Source organism: Mesoplodon densirostris, chromosome 3 (genome assembly GCF_025265405.1).
Source record: "Mesoplodon densirostris isolate mMesDen1 chromosome 3, mMesDen1 primary haplotype, whole genome shotgun sequence".
NCBI classification, from domain to species: Eukaryota; Metazoa; Chordata; class Mammalia; order Artiodactyla; family Ziphiidae; genus Mesoplodon; species Mesoplodon densirostris.
The window spans coordinates 125112060-125134462 of NC_082663.1; the positions used below are offsets into that span (position 1 = coordinate 125112060).

Consider the following 22403-nt stretch of genomic DNA (forward strand, 5'->3'; position numbering starts at 1 on the left):
TAATCTCATACTTTTACATGTCCCTGTCCAGTTTTCCCAGCACCACTTATTGAAGAGACTGTCCTTTCTCCACTGTACATTCCTGCCTCCTTTATCAAAGATAAGGTGACCATATGTCCGTGGGTTTATCTCTGGGCTTTCTATCCTGTTCCATTGATCTATCTTTCTGTTTTTGTGCCAGTACCATACTGTCTTGATTACTGTAGCTTTGTAGTATAGTCTGAAGTCAGGGAGCCTGATTCCTCCAGCTCCATTTTTCGTTCTCAAGATTGCTTTGGCTATTCGGGGTCTTTTGTGTTTCCATACAAATTGTGAAATTTTTTGTTCTAGTTCTGTGAAAAATGCCATTGGTAGTTTGATAGGGATTGCATTGAATCTGTAGATTGCTTTGGGTAGTAGAGTCATTTTCACAATGTTGATTCTTCCAATCCAAGAACATGGTACATCTCTCCATCTATTTGTATCATCTTTAATTTCTTTCATCAGTGTCTTATAATTTTCTGCATACAGGTCTTTTGTCTCCTTAGGTAGGTTTATTCCTAGATATTTTATTCTTTTTGTTGCAATGGTAAATGGGAGTGTTTCCTTGATTTCACTTTCAGATTTTTCATCATTAGTATATAGGAATGCCAGAGATTTCTGTGCATTAATTTTGTATCCTGCAACTTTACCAAATTCATTGATTAGCTCTAGTAGTTTTCTGGTAGCATCTTTAGGATTCTCTATGTATAGTATCATGTCATCTGCAAACAGTGACAGCTTTACTTCTTCTTTTCCCATTTGGATTCCTTTTATTTCCTTTTCTTCTCTGATTGCTGTGGCTAAAACTTCCAAAACTATGTTGAATAAGAGTGGTGAGAGTGGGCAACCTTGTCTTGTTCCTGATCTTAGTGGAAATGGTTTCAGTTTTTCACCATTGAGGACGATGCTGGCTGTGGGTTTGTCATATATGGCCTTTATTATGTTGAGGAAAGTTCCCTCTATGCCTACTTTCTGCAGGGTTTTTATCATAAATGGGTGTTGAATTTTGTCAAAAGCTTTCTCTGCATCTATTGAGATGATCATATGGTTTTTCTCCTTCAACTTGTTAATATGGTGTATCACATTGATTGATTTGCGTATATTGAAGAATCCTTGCATTCCTGGAATAAACCCCACTTGATCATGGTGTATGATCCTTTTAATGTGCTGTTGGATTCTGTTTGCTAGTATTTTGTTGAGGATTTTTGCATCTATGTTCATCAGTGATATTGGCCTGTAGTTTTCTTTCTTTGTGACATCCTTGTCTGGTTTTGGTATCAAGGTAATGGTGGCCTCGTAGAATGAGTTTGGGAGTGTTCCTCCCTCTGCTATATTTTGGAAGAGTTTCAGAAGGATAGGTGTTAGCTCTTCTCTAAATGCTTGATAGAATTCGCCTGTGAAGCCATCTGGTCCTGGGCTTTTGTTTGTTGGAAGATTTTTAATCACAGTTTCAATTTCAGTGCTTGTGATTGGTCTATTCATATTTTCTATTTCTTCCTGAGTCAGTCTTGGCAGGTTGTGCATTTCTAAGAATTTGTCCATTTCTTCCAGGTTGTCCATTTTATTGGCATAGAGTTGCTTATAGTAATTTCTCATGATCTTTTGTATTTCTGCAGTGTCAGTTGTTACTTCTCCTTTTTCATTTCTAATTCTATTGATTTGAGTCTTCTCTCTTTTTTTCTTGATGAGTCTGGCTAATGGTTTATCAATTTTGTTTATCTTCTCAAAGAACCAGCTTTTACTTTTATTGATCTTTGCTATCGTTTCCTTCATTTCTTTTTCATTTATTTCTGATCTGATTTTTATGATTTCTTTCCTTCTGCTAACTTTGGGATGTTTTTGTTCTTCTTTCTCTAATTGCTTTAGGTGCAAGGTTAGGTTGTTTATTCGAGATATTTCCTGTTTCTTAAGGTGGGATTGTATTGCCATAAACTTCCCTCTTAGAACTGCTTTTGCTGCATCCCATAGGTTTTGGGTCGTCGTGTCTCCATTGTCATTTGTTTCTAGGTATTTTTTAATTTCCTCTTTGATTTCTTCAGTGATCACTTCGTTATTAAGTAGTGTATTGTTTAGCCTCCATGTGTTTGTATGTTTTACAGCTTTTTTCCTGTAATTGATATCTAGTCTCATAGCATTGTGGTCGGAAAAGATACTTGATACAATTTCAATTTTCTTAAATTTACCAAGGCTTGATTTGTGACCCAAGATATGATCTATCCTGGAGAATGTTCCATGAGCACTTGAGAAAAATGTGTATTCTGTTGTTTTTGGATGGAATGTCCTATAAATATCAATTAAGTCCATCTTGTTTAATGTATCATTTAAAGCTTGTGTTTCCTTATTTATTTTCATTTTGGATGACCTGTCCATTGGTGAAAGTGGGGTGTTAAAGTCCCCTACTATGATTGTGTTACTGTCGATTTCTCCTTTTATGGCTGTTAATATTTCCCTTATGTATTGAGGTGCTCCTATGTTTGGTGCATAAATATTTACAATTGTTATATCTTCTTCTTGGATTGATCCCTTGATCATTATGTAGTGTCCTTCTTTGTCTCTTCTAGTAGTCTTTATTTTAAAGTCTATTTTGTCTGATATGAGAATTGCTACTCCAGCTTTCTTTTGGTTTCCATTTGCATGGAATATCTTTTTCCATCCCCTTACTTTCAGTCTGTATGTATCTCTAGGTCTGAAGTGGGTCTCTTGTAGACAGCATATATATGGGTCTTGTTTTTGTATCCATTCAGCCAGTCTGTGTCTTTTGGTGGGAGCATTTAGTCCATTTACATTTAAGGTAATTATTGATATGTATGTTCCTATTCCCATTTTCTTAATTGTTTTGGGTTCGTTATTGTAGTTCTTTTCCTTCTGTTGTGTTTCTTGCCTAGAGAAGTTCCTTTAGCATTTGTTGTAAAGCTGGTTTGGTGGTGCTGAACTCTCTCAGCTTTTGCTTGTCTGTAAACGTTTTAATTTCTCCATCAAATCTGAATGAGATCCTTGCTGGGTAGAGTAATCTTGGTTGCAGGTTTTTCTCCTTCATCACTTTAAGTATGTCCTGCCACTCCCTTCTGGCTTGTAGAGTTTCTGCTGAGAGATCAGCTGTTATCCTGATGGGGATTCCCTTGTGTGTTATTTGTTGTTTTTGCCTTGCTGCTTTTAATATGATTTCTTTGTGTTTAATTTTTGACAGTTTGATTAATATGTGTCTTGGTGTATTTCTCCTTGGATTTATTCTGTATGGGACTCTCTGTGCCTCCTGGACTTGATTAACTATTTCCTTTCCCATATTAGGGAAGTTTTCAACTATAATCTCTTCAAATATTTTCTCAGTCCCTTTCTTTTTCTCTTCTTCTTCTGGAACCCCTATAATTCGAATGTTGGTGCGTTTAATGTTGTCCCAGAGGTCTCTGAGACTGTCCTCTGTTCTTTTCATTCTTTTTTCTTTATTTTGCTGTGCAGCAGTTATTTCCACTATTTTATCTTCCACCTCACTTATCCGTTCTTCTGCCTCAGTTATTCTGCTATTGATCCCATCTAGAGTATTTTTTATTTCATTTATTGTGTTTTTAATCGATGCTTGATTCGTCTTTAGTTCTTCTAGGTCCTTGTTAACTGTTTCTTGCATTTTGTCTATTCTATTTCCAAGATTTTGGATCATCTTTACCATCATTATTCTGAATTCTTTTTCAGATAGACTGCCTATTACCTCTTCATTTGTTAGGTCTGGTGGGTTTTTATCTTGCTCCTTCTCCTGCTGTGTGTTTTTCTGTCTTCTCATTTTGCTTATGTTACTGTGTTTGGGGTCTCCTCTTTGCAGGCTGCAGGTTCATAGTTCCCGTTGTTTTTGGTGTCTGTCCCCAGTGGCTAAGGTTGGTTTAGTGGGTTGTGTAGGCTTCTTGGTGGAGGGGACTACTGCCTGTGTTCTGGTGGATGAGGCTGGATCTTGTCTTTCTGGTGGGCAGGTCCACGTCTGGTGGTGTGTTTTGGGGTGTTTGCGGACTTTTTATGATTTGAGGCAGCCTCTCTGCTAATGGGTGGTGTTGTGTTCCTGTCTTGCTAGTTGTTTGGCATAGGGTGTCCAGCACTGTAGCTTGCTGGTCGTTGAGTGAAGCTGGGTGCTGGTGTTGAGATGGAGATCTCTGGAAGATTTTTGCCGTTTGATATTATGTGGAGCTGGGAGGTCTCTTGTGGACCAGTGTCCTGAAGTTCGCTCTCCCACCTCAGAGGCACAGCACTGACTCCTGGCTCCTCAATTTGGGATGATTTGTTGTCTATTCATGTATTCCACAGATGCAGGGTACATGAAGTTGATTGTGGAGCTTTAATCCGCTGCTTCTGAGGCTGCTTTCTCCCTTTTATTCTGAGCCACGTAGATGACAGGGTCTTGCTGCTCCGGCTGGGCATCAGGTCTGTGCCTCTGAGGTGGGAGAGCCAAGTTCAGGACATTGGTCCACCAGAGACCTGCCAGCTCCATGTAATATCAAATGGCAAAAATCTCCCAGAGATCAATATCTCAACAGCAAGACCCAGCTCCAATTGACGACCAGCAAGCTACAAGTGCTGGACATCCCATGCCAAACAACTAGCAAGACAGGAACACAACCCCACCCATTAGCAGAGAGGCTGCCTAAAAACATAATAAGGTCACAGACAACCCCAGAAAACACCACCCAATGCAGACCTGCCCACCAGAAAGACAAGATCCAGCCTCATCCACCAGAACACAGGCACAAGTCCCCTCCACCAGGAAGCCTACACAACCCACTGAACCAACCCTAGCCACTGGGGGCAGATACCAAAAAAAATGGACACTACAAACCTGCAGCCTGTGAAAAGAGACCCCAAACACAGTAAGTTAAGCAAAATGAGAAAACAGAGAAACACACAGCAGATGAACGAGCAAGGCAAAAACTCACCAGACCTAACAAATGAAGAGGAAATAGGCAGTCTACCTGAAACAGAATTCAGAGTAATGATAGTAAAGATGATCCAAAATCTTGGAAATAGAATGGAGAAAACATAAGAAATGTTTTAAAAGGACCTAGAAAAACTAAAGAGCAAACAAACAATGATGAACGACACAGTAAATGAACTTAAAAATTCTCTAGAAGGAATCAATAGCAGAATAACTGAGGCTGGAGAATGGATAAGTGACCTGGAGGATAAATTAGTGGAAATAACTAGCACAGAGCAGAATAAAGAAAAAAGAATGAAAAGAATTGAGGACAGTCTCAGAGACCTCTGGGACAACAATAAACGCACCAAGATTCAAATTATAGGGGTTCCAGAAGACGAAGGGAAAAAGAAAGGGACTGAGAAAATATTTGAAGAGAGTATAGTTGAAAACTTCCCTAATACAGAAAAGGAAATGGTCAATCAAGTCCAGGAAGCACACAGAGTCCCATACAGGGATAAATCCAAGGAGAAACACGCCAAGACACATTAATCAAACTATCAAAAATTAAATACAAAGAAAAAATATTAAAAGCAGCAAGGGAAAAACAACAAATAACATACAAGGGAATCCCCATAAGGTTAACAGCTGACCTTTCAGCAGAAACTCTGCAAGCCAGAAGGGAGTGGCAGGACATACTTAAAGTGATGAAAGGGAAAAACCTACAACCAAGATTACTCTACCCAGCAAGGATCTCATTCAGATTTAACAGAGAAATTAAAAGCTTTACAGACAAGCAAAAGCTAAGAGAATTCAGCACCTCCAAACCAGCTTTACAACAAATGCTAAAGGAACTTCTCTAGGCAGGAAACACAGGAGAAGGAAAAGACCTACAATAACAAATGCAAAACAATTAAGTAAATGGTAATAGGAACATACATATCGATAATTACCTTAAATGTAAGTGGATTAAGTGCTCCAACCGAAAGACATAGACTGGCTGAATGGATACAAAAACAAGACCTGTATATATGCTGTCTACAAGAGACCCACTTCAGACCTAGGGACACATACAGACTGAAAGTGAGGGGATGGAAAAAGATATTCCATGAAATTGGAAATCAGAAGAAAGCTGGAGTAGCAATTCTCATATCAAACAAAATAGACTTTAAAATAAAGACTATTACAAGAGACAAAGAAGGACACTGAATAATGGTCAAGGGATCAATCCAAGAATCAAGAAGAAGATATAACAATTGGAAATATTTATGCACCCAACATAGGAGCACCTCAATACATAAGGCAAATGCTAACAGCCATAAAAGGGGAAATCGACAGTAACACAAGGTGGAAATTGACAGTAACATAATCATAGTACAGAACTATAACACCCCACTTTCACCAATGGACAGATCATCCAAAATGAAAATAAATAAGGAAACACAAGCTTTAAATGATACATTAAACAAGATGGACTTAATTGATATTTATAGGACATTCCATTCAAAAACAACAGAACACACTTTCTTCTCAAGTGCTCATGGAACATTCTCCAGGATAGATCATATCTTGGGTCACAAATCAAGCCTTGGTAAACTTAAGAAAACTGAAATCATATCATATCAAGTATCCTTTCCAACCACAATGCTATGACACTAGATATCAATCACAGCAAAAAATCTGTAAAAAATACAAACACATAGAGGCTAAACAATACACTACTTAATAACAATACACTACATTACTTAATAAGAGATCACTGCAGAAATCCAAGAGGAAATCAAAACAAACCTAGAAACTAATGACAATGAAAACACGACAACCCAAAACCTATGGGATGCAGCAAAGGCAGTTCTAAGAGGGAAGTTTATAGCAATAGAATCCTACCTTAAGAAATAAGAAACATCTCAAATAAACAACCTAACTTTACACCTAAAGCAATTAGAGACAGAAGAACAAAAAAAACCCAAAGTTAGCAGAAGTAAGAAATCATAAAGATTACACCAAAAATAAATGAAAAAGAAATGAAGGAAAGAGAGCAAAGATCAATAAAACTAAAATCTGGTTCTTTAAGAAGATAAACATGATTGATAAAGCATTAGCCTGACTCATCAAGAAAAAAAGGGAGAAGACTCAAATCAATAGAACTAGAAATGAAAAAGGAGACGTTACAACTGACACTGCAGAAATACAAAGGATCGTGAGAGATTACTACAAGCAACTATATACCACTAAAATGGACAGTCTGGAAAAAATGGACAAATTCTTAAAAAGTACAACCTTCCAAGACTGAACCAGGAAGAAATAGAAAATATAAACAGACCAATTCCAAGCACTGAAATTGAAACTGTGATTAAAAACCTTCCAACAAACAAAAGCCCAGGACCAGATGGCTTCACAGGCGAATTCTATCAAACATTTAGAGGAGAGCTAACACCTATCCTTCTCAAACTCTTCCAAAATATAGCAGAGGGAGGAACACTCCCGAACTCATTCTATGAGGCCACCATCACCCTGATACCAAAACCAGACAAAGATGTCACAAAGAAAGAAAACTACAGGCCAATATCACTGACGAACACAGATGCAAAACTCCTCAACAAAATACTAGCAAACAGAATCCAACAGCACATTAAAAGGATCATACACCATGATCAAGTGGGGTTTATCCCAGGAATGCAAGGATTCTTCAATATATGGAAATCAATCAATGTGATACACCATATTAGCAAATTGAAGTATAAAAACCACATGATCATCTCAGTAGATGCAGAAAAAGCTGTGGACAAAATTCTACACCTATTTATGATAAAAAAAAAAAAAACCCTCCAGAAAGTAGGGATAGAGAGAACTTACCTCAACATAATAAAGGCCATATATGACAAACCCACAGCCAACATCGTCCTCAATGGTGAAAAACTGAAACCATTTCCACTAAGATCAGGAACAAGACAAGGTTGCCCATTCTCACCACTCTTATTTAACATTGTTTTGGAAGTTTTAGCCACAGCAAACAGAGAAGAAAAAGAAATAAAAGGAATCCAAATTGGAAAAGAAGAAGTAAAGCTGTCACTGTTTGCAGATGACAGGATACTATACATAGAGAATCCTAAAGATGCTACCAGAAAACTACTAGAGCTAATCAATGAATTTGGTAAAGTAGGAGGATACAAAATTAATGCACAGAAATCCCTTGCATTCCTATACAATAATGATGAAAAATCTGAAAGTGAAATTAAGGAAACATTCCCATTTACCATTGCAACAAAAAGAATAAAATACCTAGGAATAAACCTACCTAAGGAGACAAAAGACCTATATGCAGAAAACTATAAGACACTGATGAAAGAAATTAAAGATAATACAAACAGATGGAGAGATATACTACGTTCTTGGGTTGGAAGAATCAACATTGTGCAAATGACTGTACTACCCAAAGCAATCTACAGATTCAATGCAATCCCTATCAAACTACAAATGGCATTTTTCACAGAACTAGAACAAAAAATTTCACAATTTGTATGGAAACACAAAAGACCCAGAATAGCCAAAGCAATCTTGAGAAAAAAAACTGAGCTGGAGGAATCAGGCTCTGTGACTTCAGACTATACTACAAAGCTACAGTAATCAAGACAGTATGGTACTGGCACAAAAACAGATACAAATACAGATCAATGGAACAGGATAGAAAGCCCAAAGGTAAACCCACACACATTTGGTCAACTTATTTTTGATTAAGGAGGCAAGAATATACAATGGAGAAAAGACAGCCTCTGCAATAAGTGGTACTGGGAAAACTGGACAGGTACATGTAAAAGAATGAAATTAGAACACTCCCTGACACCATACACAAAAATAAACTCAAAATGGATTAAAGACCTAAGTATAAGGCCAGACACTGTAAAAGTCTTAGAGGAAAACATAGGCAGAACTCTCTATGACATAAATCACAGCAAGATCTTTTTTGACCCACCTCCTAGAGAAATGGAAATAAAAACAAAAATAAACAAATGGGACCTAATGAAACTTAAAAACTTTTGCACAGCAAAGGAAACCATAAACAAGACTAAAAGACAACCCTCAAAATGGGAGAAGCTATTTGCAAATGAAGCAACTGACTAAGGATTAATCTCCAAAATCTACAAGCAGCTCATGCAGCTCAATATCACCAAAACAAACAACCCAATCTAAAAATGGGCAGAAGACCTAAATAGATATTTCTCCAAAGATGACATACAGATGGCCAAGAAGCACATGAAAAGCTGCTCAACATCATTAATCATTGGAGAAATGCAAATCAAAACTACAATGAGATATCACCTCACACCAGTCAGAATGGCCATCATCACAAAATCTACAAACAATAAATGTTGGAGAGGATGTGGAGAAAAGGGAACCCTCTTGCACTGTTGGTGGGAATGTAAATTGATACAGCCACTATGGAGAACAGTATGGAGGTTCCTCAAAAAACTAAAATAGAACTACCATACCACCCATCAATCCCACTACTGGTCATATACCCTGAGAAAACCATAATTCAAAAAGAGTCATGTACCACAATGTTCACTGCAGGTCTATTTACAACAGCCAGGACATGGAAGCAACCTAAGTGTCCATCAACAGATGAATGGATAAAGAAGATGTGACACATATATACAATGGAATATTAGCCATAAAAAGAAAGGAAACTGAATTATTTATAGTGAGGTGGATGGACCTAGGGTCTGTCATACAGAGTGAAGAAAGTCAGAAAGAGAAAAACAAATATCCTATGCTAACACATATATATGGAATCTAAAAAAAAAAAAAAAGTGGTCATGAAGAACCTAGAGGCATGATGGGAATAAAGACGCAGACCTACTAGGGAACGGACTTGAGGACACAGGGAGCGGGAAGGATAAGCTGGGATGAAGTGAGAGAGTGGCATGGACATATATACACTACTAAATGTAAAACCGATAGCTAGTGGGAAGCAGCCGCATAGCACAGGGAGATCAGCTCGGTGCTTTGTGACCACCTGGATGGGTGGGATAGGGAGGGTGGGAGGGAAGTGAGACACAAGAGGGAAGAGATGCAGGGATATATGTATATGTAGAGCTGATTCACTTTGTTATAAAGCAGAAACTAACACACCATTGTAAAGCAATTATACTCCAATGAAGATGTTAAAAAAATTTTTTAGATTAAAAAGTCTAGAAGCAAACGCAAAAGAGTAAGAAATTAATAAGCTTATCTTGGAAAGTAATGTTTCAGAGGGCAGACATCATGACTTTTCATTCTGAAAAATCTAAAATAGTGTACTCCTTTCCCCACTTCCAAGAGTAAATGTCTGTATCCTACTCTACATAATAAACAAAGCACAGGACTTCCCTTTCAGTCCATTGGTTAAGACTCAGTGCTCCCAATGCAGGGGACCTGGGTTCGATCCCTTGTCGGGGAAGATCCCGCAGGCCACGTGGCACAGCCAAAACCATAAATAAATAAATAAAAATAAAGCATGTTCCCATGAGAGCTGACTTCTGATTTTTTTTATTTCAGATTAAGATTCATTTTTCTATTCTCTGATTTGGCCCAAGTGTCCCAAGGTCAAGCTGTGCATCGCCCGCAGCATCTGACTCTGGAAACCCAGTCAGTTCCTCAGAGCACTGCGCGTGACAGTCCTGGGTCTACAGCAGCCATGGTCATAGCAGGAGACAAGAAGAGAACCCCAAATCCAGGAGAATTCAATCCATGACAAATGCTTGCACTGACCCCTCCATGCTATGCTCTCCAGCGCTTCAATCTCACTCTGGAACTAAAAGAGAAGTGTTCCTACTCCCATGACTCTCGAACTGAGGAGCTCATACCCCCAGAGACGGTGAACCTGGGGAATGCAAAATCACAACGTGGAACATCTCCCCGCAGCATGATGGAAATAACCATAAACACTGTTTCTTTTTTTTTTTTTTTTTTTTTTTTTTTTGCGGTACGTGGGCCTCTCACTGCTGCGGCCTCTCCCATTGCGGAGCGCAGGCTCCGGACGCGCAGGGTCAGCAGCCATGGCTCACGGGCCCAGCGGCTCCACGGCATGTGGGATCCTCCCGGACAGGGGCACGAACCCGTGTCCCCTGCATCAGCAGGCAGACTCTCAACCACTCTGCCACCAGGGAAGTCCCATAAACACTGTTTCTGTATTAAAATAGTACATGCTTAGGATTAGGATCAAAAGCCATGTGAATTTTTAAGCAGATGAGGATGCCAACAACAATAAGTCATGATGTTGAGCACTAACATTTATTGACCACCACGGGCAGGTGCTGCTCTAAGCTCTCTGCATGTACCAACTCATTTGATTCTCACAACAGCCCTCCAAGGTAGGGATATCATCCCCATCATACAGATGAGGACACTGAGGCTTAGAGAAGCAAAATAAATTGTGCAAGGGCATATAATTTTAGTTTCAGAGGTGGTTTCTAACCCCAGAATCTAGTCAGTTACCATGACACAGGACAGGAGAGACCCTGCACAGGCCTGGAGCAGCCAGGCTGGCTGTGTAATGAAGTAGATCTGTATTTTGGACAATTGAGCCAAGTATGGAAAGACAAGAGACTGTGAGACTGCCTTAGTTCCTGGTTCCTGTCCCTTGGGAGGCCCAATGACTGGTACAGAGATATCCCTGTATTCACTTGCTGTAGTAAGTGTTTATCACTTCCAATGCATAACAAAGACAGTGGGTACCATGTTGAAGAGGAAAACTGGTATGCAGTGGTCCTTCTTACTATACTCTAGTGGTGTTTGTGTCCAGGTGCCCATCCCTCTCCCATGCAGCCCATGTGTTTCAGAGGGAAGGGATCCCACCCCCAGCTCTAGGGGCAGATCCTGACTAGTGAGGGCCAGTCAGCCGGTATCAGCCTCCGATCACACTTACTGGTCCACGAGGGAGCAGGTGATTGAGGCTGACTCAAAGAGATTCAAGGAAAGGCCTTTTCCCTCTTGGTTGGGATGGGTTCTCTCACTCTCACAGGTCTCTTTCCCTCACTAAATGAGGACAAGTATGTGTGCTACCCTAGTTGCTGCTGGCAGCCAAGAGCTAAACAAACTTGAAAAAAAAATTGGATACACAGGGAAAGGTGGAGCCGAAAGAACAACAACTATGAAACTGTACCCCACTTGGTTAGGAGATAATTGAGCTCCTTACTAAGAGGAAGGACAGTGTCATTGCCAGCAGCATAGATTCTGGAGCCAAACCACCTGGGGTTTGAACCTGACTCTGACACTTACTGGCCATCTTAGCTAGTATAAGTTACTTAACTTCTCTAAGCCTCAAGTTGTAAAATGGGCATAATAATAGTTCCAACCTCATAGGGTTGCTATGAGAATTAAATGAATTTATATATAGAAACTCATATAGACACAAATACATACATATATCAAGCACTTAGAACAGAGGCTGGCACCTAGTAAACATATATAAGTGATGGCTGGAATCACCTGAGTCAGAGTGTCTGTAATTTGCTGTGGAAGGCGGCCTGATGGGTATAGGAGAAGGAACAGAACAAGTATAGGAGGACGTCTCTGAGGCATGGAGTGCCAAGCTGGACTCTGGAAAATTTGAGATGAGTGCAAAACATCACATCACTCTAGCTTCTGAAAAGGATGTAAACTCCATTCCATAAAAACTGCAGGGGAAAAATGTCCAATGAAGGTAATAAAGGAAGAAAGCATATTAGAAATACCCAGTTGTGTGACACACAGAGGAAGACCGAAGGAGCTCTTCCCCAAGAAGGTGCCACAACTGCAGAGACGTCAGCAGAAAGCCAAAACTGGATCTATGTAAAGAGACACAGATCAAGGCTTGGCCAGATTCTACGGGAAACCCATTTCAGGCCATCTCTGAATTGAGCCGACAGGCCACGCACAGGGACAGAATGACATCTGGTTTCCCGTCACACATCCACACCTGCTAACCAACACACAGCTTGAAGGTCTAATTTTAGACTCAGCAGCCGTGACAGCATTTTTTTTCTTTAAAAAAAGATTGTCCATATTTCATCTTCTGGGTGCAGTAGATAGCCCTTACTCTCACATTCCCTGCAAAGGAGAGGAATGGAAATAATAATGGGTCCTTTCTTTCATGTCCCCCCAAGATTACCCACTCATTTAGAATGTCCACCTAAAATGCCTTTCTAAATCCATGTCAAGACCTAAGAAAACATAAGTTTCCCAGAGCCTAAATCACAGCTGTCATTACATCATCCCCTGCTCAGAAAGCTTTGTGTGACTGCGTGTTGCCAGAAGAACAAAACCCATTCTCCATAACCTGGAATCCAAAGCAACCTACAGTTTGAGATTAAGTCCATCCTTTAAAAATGTCCATATTCCTGCGTCACCACTTTGCTCAAGATGGGGTCACATATTGGCTGGGCAACTTAGTGACCATCTCTCTTTGGGTAAGTTATTTAACCTTAGCTTCAAAACACCTCGGGTGAAGGATCTAGCTTTGATCTTGACATAATAGGAGTCAGTAAATACTGGCCTTCTGTGTCAATCATTAAAAAGAGAGTGTTTTGCAGAGGACAGGGACATAACAAACCAAAGAAAGGAAAAGGTGTAGTTGGTCAAACTTCTTTACAGAGGAATCTGGTAATATGTATCAAAATATAAAATGCACATAACCTTTGAATTGACCCAGAAATCCCACCTGTCCCATCTACCTTAAAAGGTCACTGAATAAGTGAGGAAATATGTAATCATAGGGATTTCATCACAGCATTGTTTATAATAGAGAAAAATTCAGAAACAATCTAAATGCCATTAGGATTGGACCAAGAAACCTATGTAAACAGACACTATTGATAGATGATGAAAACTGCTTTTTTCCCTGAATTTAGTGTTTTTTACAAGATACATGTAACATTTTTTCCAAAATCAGAATGACTATTTAAAAAAACACAATGGAAAAAGGTCCTGCAGGACACTTTCTTGGATTCTCCAGGACAGTTATTATTTTACGAAGAACTGATGAAGGTTTAGTACTGCTTTTCAGACCAGCCGACAGCCCAGATAGCTGATAAAATGAGGCTGAAATGAGGTATATGAGAGACTTCTGTGCTTTTTGCATAAAATCAGCCAATTCTGTCCTTTTACTACTTCTACAAAAAAAGGAAAAAAAAACCTCTATTCTTTACCCACAACTTTTATAGTTAATCCTAAACATCTATGTTCTATGTGAAGCTCTTGACATGAGGGAGACTAAGAAGAAAAAAGCTAGTGGGTGGTTCACAGCAAGCCCACCTCAGACACTAATAAGACTTGACATTCATACTCACCCAGTGTGCTGCTGGAGCATTCTAGAATTAACACTATAGGACCAAAATTATGGGGAGCAGAAATGATTTGAACAAGTGATAGGGCTTCAGACGGATTTTAGATTTCTGATTTTTAGTTATTTGGGTTTGAGGGCTTTATTTCCCTTAAAATGACAGGTAAATAAAAATCTCAAACCATATAGAACAGAAAAACATACAGTAAATTATCCTCTGAAATCATAGTTCACAGCAATAATCACTATTAACATGTGGTGCTTGTTATAGTTTGCTTTTGTTTGTAAACCTATTTCAAAGGAATTAATCATTTCTCACCCATTATACTGGCAAAAATTAAAAAGTATGTTAATATTAAGTCCTGGCAATATTGTAGGAAATAAGCTTTCATGTGCTGCTGCTGAGAGTGTAAATTAACTTATTAATATATTGGTGACAGAATCTGTATACACTTAAAAGATGCATGTCCTGAGAACCAGCCACATAACTTTCTTTTATCGAGGAATAATTCATATACCATGAAATTCACCCCTTTAAGGTACACAGTTCAGTGGTTTTAGTATCTTCAGAGGTGTGCAACCATCAACGCTAGTTCCAGGATATTTTCATCACCCCAAAGAGAAATTCCATACCCATCAGCAGTTCACTCCCTCTTCTCCTGTCCTCCTTGCCCATGGCAACCACTAATCTACTTTCTGTCCCTATGGATCTGCCTGTTACGGACATTTCAAATCAACTGACTCAAACAATATATGGCCTTTTGTAACTGGCTTCTTTCACTGAAAACAGTGTGTTCGAGCTTCATCCACATTGTAACATGAATCATTACTCCATTTCTTTTTATGGCTGAATAATATTCCATCGTATGGATATACCACATTTGGTTATATATTCATCAGATGAAGGACATTTGGCTTGTTTCCACATTCTGCCTATTACAAATAATGGGGCTATGAACATTCCTGCAAATTTTTGTGGATTTTTTCAATACAATGTAGAATTGCTGAGTCAAGTGGTAACTCAGCATTTAACTGTTTGAGGCACTGAAAAACCATTTTGCACAGCAGCTGCAGCACTTACATTCCCACCAGCAGTATGCGAGGGTTCCAATTTCTCCACATCCTTTCCAGCACTTGTTACTGTGTCTCTTTTTTATTATAGCCATCCTAGCAGATTTGAAGTGGTATCTCAATGTGGTTTTAATTTGCATTTTCCTAAACACTAAAGATGTTGAGCATCTTTTCATGTACTTATTAGTCATCTGTATACCTTTCTGGATAAATATCTACTCAAATGCCTTGCCCATTTATTAATTGGGTTGTCTCTTTATTACTGAGTTGTAACAGTCCTTTACATATGCTGGATACTAAACCCTTATCAGTTATACAGTTTGCAAATATTTTCTCCCATTTGTTGAGCTGTCTTTTCACCTCCTCGACAGTGTCCTTTGAAGCACAAAAGTTTTTCACTTTGATGAAGTCAATTTTACCTATTTTTTTCTTTTGTTGCTTGGGCTTTTGGTGTCATATCTAAGAAACTACCGCCTAATCCAAGATCGCATAGATTTACACCTATGTTTTTTCCTAAGAGTTTTATAGTCTTAACCCTTTCATTTAGTTCTTTGATCCATTTTGAGTTAATTTTGTATTTGGTGTGAGATAGAGGTCCATCTTCGTTCTTTTGAATGTGGATATTCAGTTGTGCCAGTACCATTTGTTGAAAAGAATACTCTTTCCTCATGGAATTATCTTGGCATATAGCTCTTTAAAATCTACCTGAAGTGTTCTGTAGTTTGATTGTGGCAATGGTTACACAACTGTATATGTGTGTGTTTGCCAAAACTCATTGAATTATACACTAAGAATAAATTTTGTATGTAAATAATAACTCAATAAACCTGACAATTAAAAATTCTCCTTTAACATAATACTGTATGTCAACTATATTTCAATAATAAAATCAATTCTCCTTTAGAGAAACATTCACATGTAGAGTATACAAGGATCATATGCTTCACAAATATTACAGTACTGTTTATATATAAGAGTAACTAAAAACCATCTGAACATCTGTCCAAGAGGAAAAAAGCTAAATAGAATGTAGTATAATGATAGGATTGAACACTATGCAGCAGTTCAAAGGAATAAACGATTTTATAGACATCAAATGGATAAAGTTTAGAAACATTCTACTAAACAAAAAAGATAAGTGCACAATGATTTACACAGAATGAAAGCATGTATGTAAAAAAGATAATCAAAACCATACTATACAGGTTCTATGAGTATCTAAAGGTATCTCTTAAAGGTCTGGAAGAATACTCAATACACTGATAACACTCACTGCCTCTGGAGAAGGCAAAAAGGGCACCAAATTGGATAGGACAGTCAGAAAGGAGTTGAGCTGTCATTTTTCCCCCAAAGGGAAATCTAGTTACTGATTACTTGTGTGATTAAAAATTAATAGTATATAATTTATGTGAGTTGTAAACAGAGGTTATAAGTATGGAATCATAGCTTTTTAATATGCGTGCTCATTTGTGCTTCCCCACACCCAACCTACATGCACACCACACACACACACACACACACACACACACACATACACACACACGGTGATCTTACCAATTTGGATTTTCTATACTTTCCCGGAAGACAGACTCTTCCTTCATGGATGCATATTGTGTCCACGTAAGGCAGTGACTCCTTATAGCCATGTTCCTTTCCTGAGGATTGAACCATGATTCCTCTTCTAACTGGACATTAGGTACCTTTAACATGTTCACCTGTCCAAAAGACAGAAAATGGCTTTCTGAATTTAGGAAGAACGAGCTACATAAGGACTGTGTTCAGAGTTGCTTTTAGTCTTGGGGAATTAAGAGGACAAGTGATCCTGATATATGGATGATGGCTCACCAATGGCTGTAAGTCCTTGATAATCAAACATGCTATGACCTTACTAAATGCTAGTAAGGACATGCAAATGGCCCAGGATTTACACAGCCTGTATAGTCCCTGGCCTTATTTCCCTAACTGCTAAACACTAAGCAAAGTATCAGCCTCCTTCGTGTCTCCTCTAGGGCTGGTTATGGCCTTCTTAAATTGACAGATTCTAATTGGGCCCACTTATGGGCTCACATGCAGGACAATATCAGATAAAATATTTTCTTCATTTTAAACTCTGCCCAATATCTAGAAATGTATGCTTTCCTAGGTGGAGGAAACATGCAAAGCTACAAAGGCAGAATTGTACAAGTCAGGGTGTTCTTAAATTATTTAAGAATGGAGATACAAGACAAAGTTGAATGCCTTTTTAAATAATAGATGCAAAGCATGTATACAGGGCAAAGGCAGTGTGCACACTCTGTGGAAAAAGCCAGCAATAATTTGCTGCACATACTGCAACATGTTATTATCTGGAAAATAAAAGAAAGTTCATTTTCATTGTCCTATCAGCCTTCTTTCCACTAAAGCAAGCAACAAAGTCTTAATCCATGATAAGAAAGTGATGGAAGCTGCCATGTTTTCTACATACAGCACAGCAAAGCAATTTGCAAGCTAACCGGCAGGAGCCCCGCTGGGTTTTATATCACACATAGGATCACTTCCAGGTTGAAAAGACTGAGACATTTTTAAAAGTACACAGCAAGACACTCTCCTCTATTTCCTAATGATTCTAAAAGGACTCTTGTCAATAATCCCTCTACGGTTAAAGCAATGTGATTAAAAATTTCACTCACCTTTTTCCAACAATCACCAGAGTGCTCAAGGATTTCAAAGAGAGAAAACAATTTGCTATCATGAAGATTTCATCATCAATACCATTACTTTACAGAAACACACACAAAAAGACTTACAGAGGGTGCTGAAAACACTATACTCCCCAAACCATTCTTACTGACATTAAAATGGAAACTGAAGCTTTTCTCTTCCTTACTGAAGATTTCACTTAATATTTACCATCTGCCCACTTCTGATCATTCTTACCTAAGAGTCATATCTACCATGGACAGATTAGAAAACACGGCCACTTCATGCAAAATGTCCAAAGTATCTTTTAAAATAATTGTAGCCCATCTCTATGTACACTAAGAGCCCTCCATAAAAGAGACAAAACAGACAGGAAAAAAACTCTCTCTGGTAGCACCTGTCAAAACTGAGGTTGGACAGGAGACAGATTTCTTCCTTTGAAGGGCTCTGAGGTAGGAGAACTGGGGAAGTTCTAACACTCCTTCACATCAGAAAATGCTATCTCTTTCTATGACTGTTTGGAAAACACCCAATGTTACACCAAATCTGATTAAATTTTGAAATGAATTTACCTTCCTTAAAATTTCTGGAACCACATTTTGACAGACTGCAATCCTCTTTCTATAGATGATCCCTGTTGACACATCTAGAAACAGAAAATTTTTACACTCAAAAAAAAACTGACAGAAATGTATTCTTGTTTTAATGTCAATAAAACTTTTAATGTCAATCTCAATGTTCTATATGTAGAATTCCCAGAGAAAATATTTAACTCAAAACCCAGCATCCTGACCACTTTTCTGGGCCAAATCCCTCCAAGTATCTGTGAGCAAGGAATAAGGATAAAATAGCTAGCCACTCACACTGCACATTCTAAATTCAAGGACGAAAGAATCGTAAATCGTTCACTGCTCAGGACTATCAATGTCAACACTCCAATAGCCATGACCAATGAGCCTCCTGCTCAGCTCCAATGAAGAGAATGTTTTTTGTTTTTGGGGTTTCTTTTGTTTTTTTTTTTAGGGGGGTACGCGGGCCTCTCACTGTTGTGGCCTCTCCTGTTGTGGAGCACAGGCTCCAGACGTGCAGGCTCAGCGGCCATGGCTCACGGGCCCAGCCGCTCCGCGGCATGTGGGATCCTCCCGGACCGGGGCACGAACCCGTGTCCCCTGCACCGGCAGGCGGACTCTCAACCACTGCGCCACCAGGGAAGCCCAAAGAGAATGTTTTAACAAAACGATGGAGAATCTGATTCTGCCACCTTCTGCACCAAACATGTTTTCAAGCACAGGTTTCTGGCTACAAATTTAAACCTATTATTAATTATATTGGGCATACTCTTCTCTCGTAGGGGAGCAGACCCCCTGTGGCTGGAACTATTCTGTTCTGGAAAGAAGTTTACAGAATAGCACTAGGGACATTAAACACACACACACACACACACACACACACACACAATGAATGTGAGCTGAGAAAAAAAGGAAACCAAATCAGAGAAAAATATAAACTCTGAAGTGTTGTCTTTTGCTCTGTGAATTACTGTGACTCAGCATGTTCCTACAGTTTCTCAAAGCTCTGGCTATAACAGCCCTGAACCTTGGTGCAAACACCCTGAGTGCCCAGAAGTTGTTGGTAGGGTGAGAAATTGGTTCATCTCCTCTGCCCACTGGCATGCCTTTGGCCATCTCATCCAATGTCTGCAGCACACATAGTGAAAATGGATGAGCCACTCCCGGAGGCAAAGATGCCCCTGTCAGTGGTAGAAATTATAATTAACCACTTAGGAATATGCACATTGTTCTATCATTTGATCTTCTCAACAATCTAAAGGCAGGTTGTTATTATTTTCCCATTTAACGGATGAAGAAATAGAGCCTCCAAGAAGTTAGGTCATGTAGATAGTAACAAAATCAGGACCTGAAATCAGACTTTCCTAATGCCATATAAAACCTTTCTCCTACAAGTGCAGGTACCTGAGAAAATGGCTTTTAATCATATTTACAGAGTTATGGGAGTGCAGGAAATACCCTCGCAAAGACAGTCCTCTCTTCACCAAGCAGAGAGAATGCCTCAGAGTCACGAAATGAACATCTCATACGTCTTCTCAGAAGGGTCAAGAGCATGGTAGACCGAGCCTGGGTGTCTCCAAAGGTTTACACATTGGTGATGTGCATCACTATAGCTTCCTTCATTGCCAGCTCTCGAGTTCAAACACTGACAGTGAAAACGCTTCTACCAGAGGTGTAAATGACAGAGAACAGGAAAGACTCCTACACTCCAGTCCAAGGATCAGTAAACATCTTCTGTAAAGCGCCAGATGGTAAATATTAATATTTTAGGTGTTGTGGGCCACACAGTCTCTGTTACCACAACTCTATTGTTGTGATCAAGAAGTAGGCACAGATAATACATAAACAAATGGGCATAGCTGTGTGCCAATAAAACTTATTTACAACCACAGGCAACACATGTATCATTTGTCAAGCCCTACTCTAGTCAATACTGCACCGTATTGTTAAGCAGTTTTGATTCCGTAATCCAATCATTTTACAGTCACAGCTCATATACATGCTATTAGTCATATCTATTTTGCCATCTATAAAATGATATATGGGGCTTCCCCGGTGGCGCAGTGGTTGAGAGTCCGCCTGCCGATGCAGGGGACACGGGTTCGTGCCCCGATCCCGGAAGATCCCACATGCCGCGGAGCGGCTGGGCCCGCGAGCCATGGCCGCGGAGCCTGCGCGTCCGGAGCCTGTGCTCCGCAACGGGAGAGGCCACAGCAGTGAGAGGCCCGCGTACAGCAAAAAAAAAAAAAAAAAAAAAAAATGATATATGAATAGATCAAGAAACGTAGCCATGTGACCTCACTGTTCCGGGGATTAAGTTAATAAGAGTAAGAGTGCCTGGCACACCTTCAGTGTTCAAAAATGCAAACTTTCACCGCTGTCATCAAGTCTTAATGGAGAAAGCGACAAGAGCATAAGGCATGCCTTCTACTGCTGGAAATGCCGGGTGCTCTTTGCTATCGGTCACCTCGAATACAGAACTATACCTGTTAATATACCTGTTTAAAATATAACAGGCCACACACACACACAAAGACACACATCTTTACAAAGATCAGTAGCACTTACCTGTTTTTTCCTCCACAATTTTTACAGAGATGACATTTTTATCCATGGGGTTTGGATACTAAATGAAAACACATAAAGAAAAATTACCATTCTTTTTTTTAACCAAAGTGAATTACTTCATAGTAACCAGTTATTTGCAGAAACAGTAAATATTATCCAAGCAATCTCTAAGGCCAGTTTTCAATCAAGAGTCTTAATTTTACTAGTTCGTAATAGGTAGGTAGATGCTGTCATCAACTGGACCTGTATGAAATCAGGAGAAACCTTCTTTGGAGTCAACCTAGCTCTGGATGGAGAGGGGGAGGTTAGGTTAAGCTAATGAATAAATAATACTATTAATACTGAACCAGCCTTACATAAATCAAGCGTGTTCTTTGTAAGAGGCACTGCATTGAATGCTTTACTTGCATGATCTTTTTTAAAAGCAGCCTCTCTGTTGTGATTGGATCATGGGATATCATGATCCCATCTTTCAGAAACTAAATGGAAACTAAATAAAATCAGAAAGCTTAGGGTCACCCAGCTGGTTAGTGGTAGAACCACAAAATTAAATCAGGCCTAGTATCAATACATAGTGAATTCCTTCACTATTGTCCTTTACTATTGCCTGGTGGCTGGGTCAGCATCACAGGAGTATAATCACAGAAGGAGTCTATGCCAGGTGCTCAATAGTTTATTTATGTATATATGTGTATGGCTGAGTCACTTTGCTGTACAGAAGAAACTGGCACAGCACTGTAAATCAACTATATTTCAATAAAGCAAAAAATACAAAAAAAAAAAGTTTATTCATTGATTAAATTCCCCTGAAACACAATTTCATGTTAATAAAAAGCTGATAGGGCTTCCCTGGTGGCACAGTGGTTAAGAATCCACCTGCCAGGGCTTCCTTGGTGGCACAGTGGTTAGGAATCCACCTGCCAATGCAGGGGGCATGGGTTCAAGCCCTCGTTCAGGAAGATCCCACACGCTGCAGAGCAGCTAGGCCCATGTGCCACAACTACTGAGCCTGCGCTCTAGAGGCCGCACGCCTAGAGCTGGTGCTCCGCGACAAGAGAGGCTACCGCAATGAAAGGCCCACACATAGCAATGATGAGTAGCCCCCGCTCACCGCAACTAAAAAGAAAGCCCACGCGCAGCAACGAAGACCCAATGCAGCCAAAAATAAATTAATTAATTAATACGAAAGGGAAAAAAAAAAAGAATCCACCTGCCAACGCAGGGGACATGGGTTTGAGCCCTGGTCCAGGAAGATCCCACATGCCACGGAGCAACTAAGCCCGTGCGCCACAACTACTGAGCC

At 39.5% G+C, this 22403-nt stretch overlaps 1 protein-coding gene across 4 annotated transcripts in view; it reads right to left on the reverse strand.

The window, feature by feature from the left end:
• The window catches only part of PRELID2 (PRELI domain containing 2), a 91961-nt gene that overhangs the window by 50292 nt on the left and 19266 nt on the right, over positions 1-22403 (reverse strand). For 3 of the 4 annotated variants that reach the window (XM_060093570.1, XM_060093572.1, XM_060093571.1), the window contains exons 2-4: positions 21101-21158; positions 18536-18609; positions 16839-16999 (exon numbers count right to left, since the gene is read on the reverse strand). In XM_060093570.1, coding sequence (XP_059949553.1) covers positions 16839-16999; positions 18536-18609; positions 21101-21158 — 293 coding nt within the window. Of the gene's footprint in view, positions 1-12893; positions 12983-16838; positions 17000-18535; positions 18610-21100; positions 21159-22403 lie in introns of those variants that run through there. The other variant, XM_060093573.1, reaches the window with a different exon arrangement.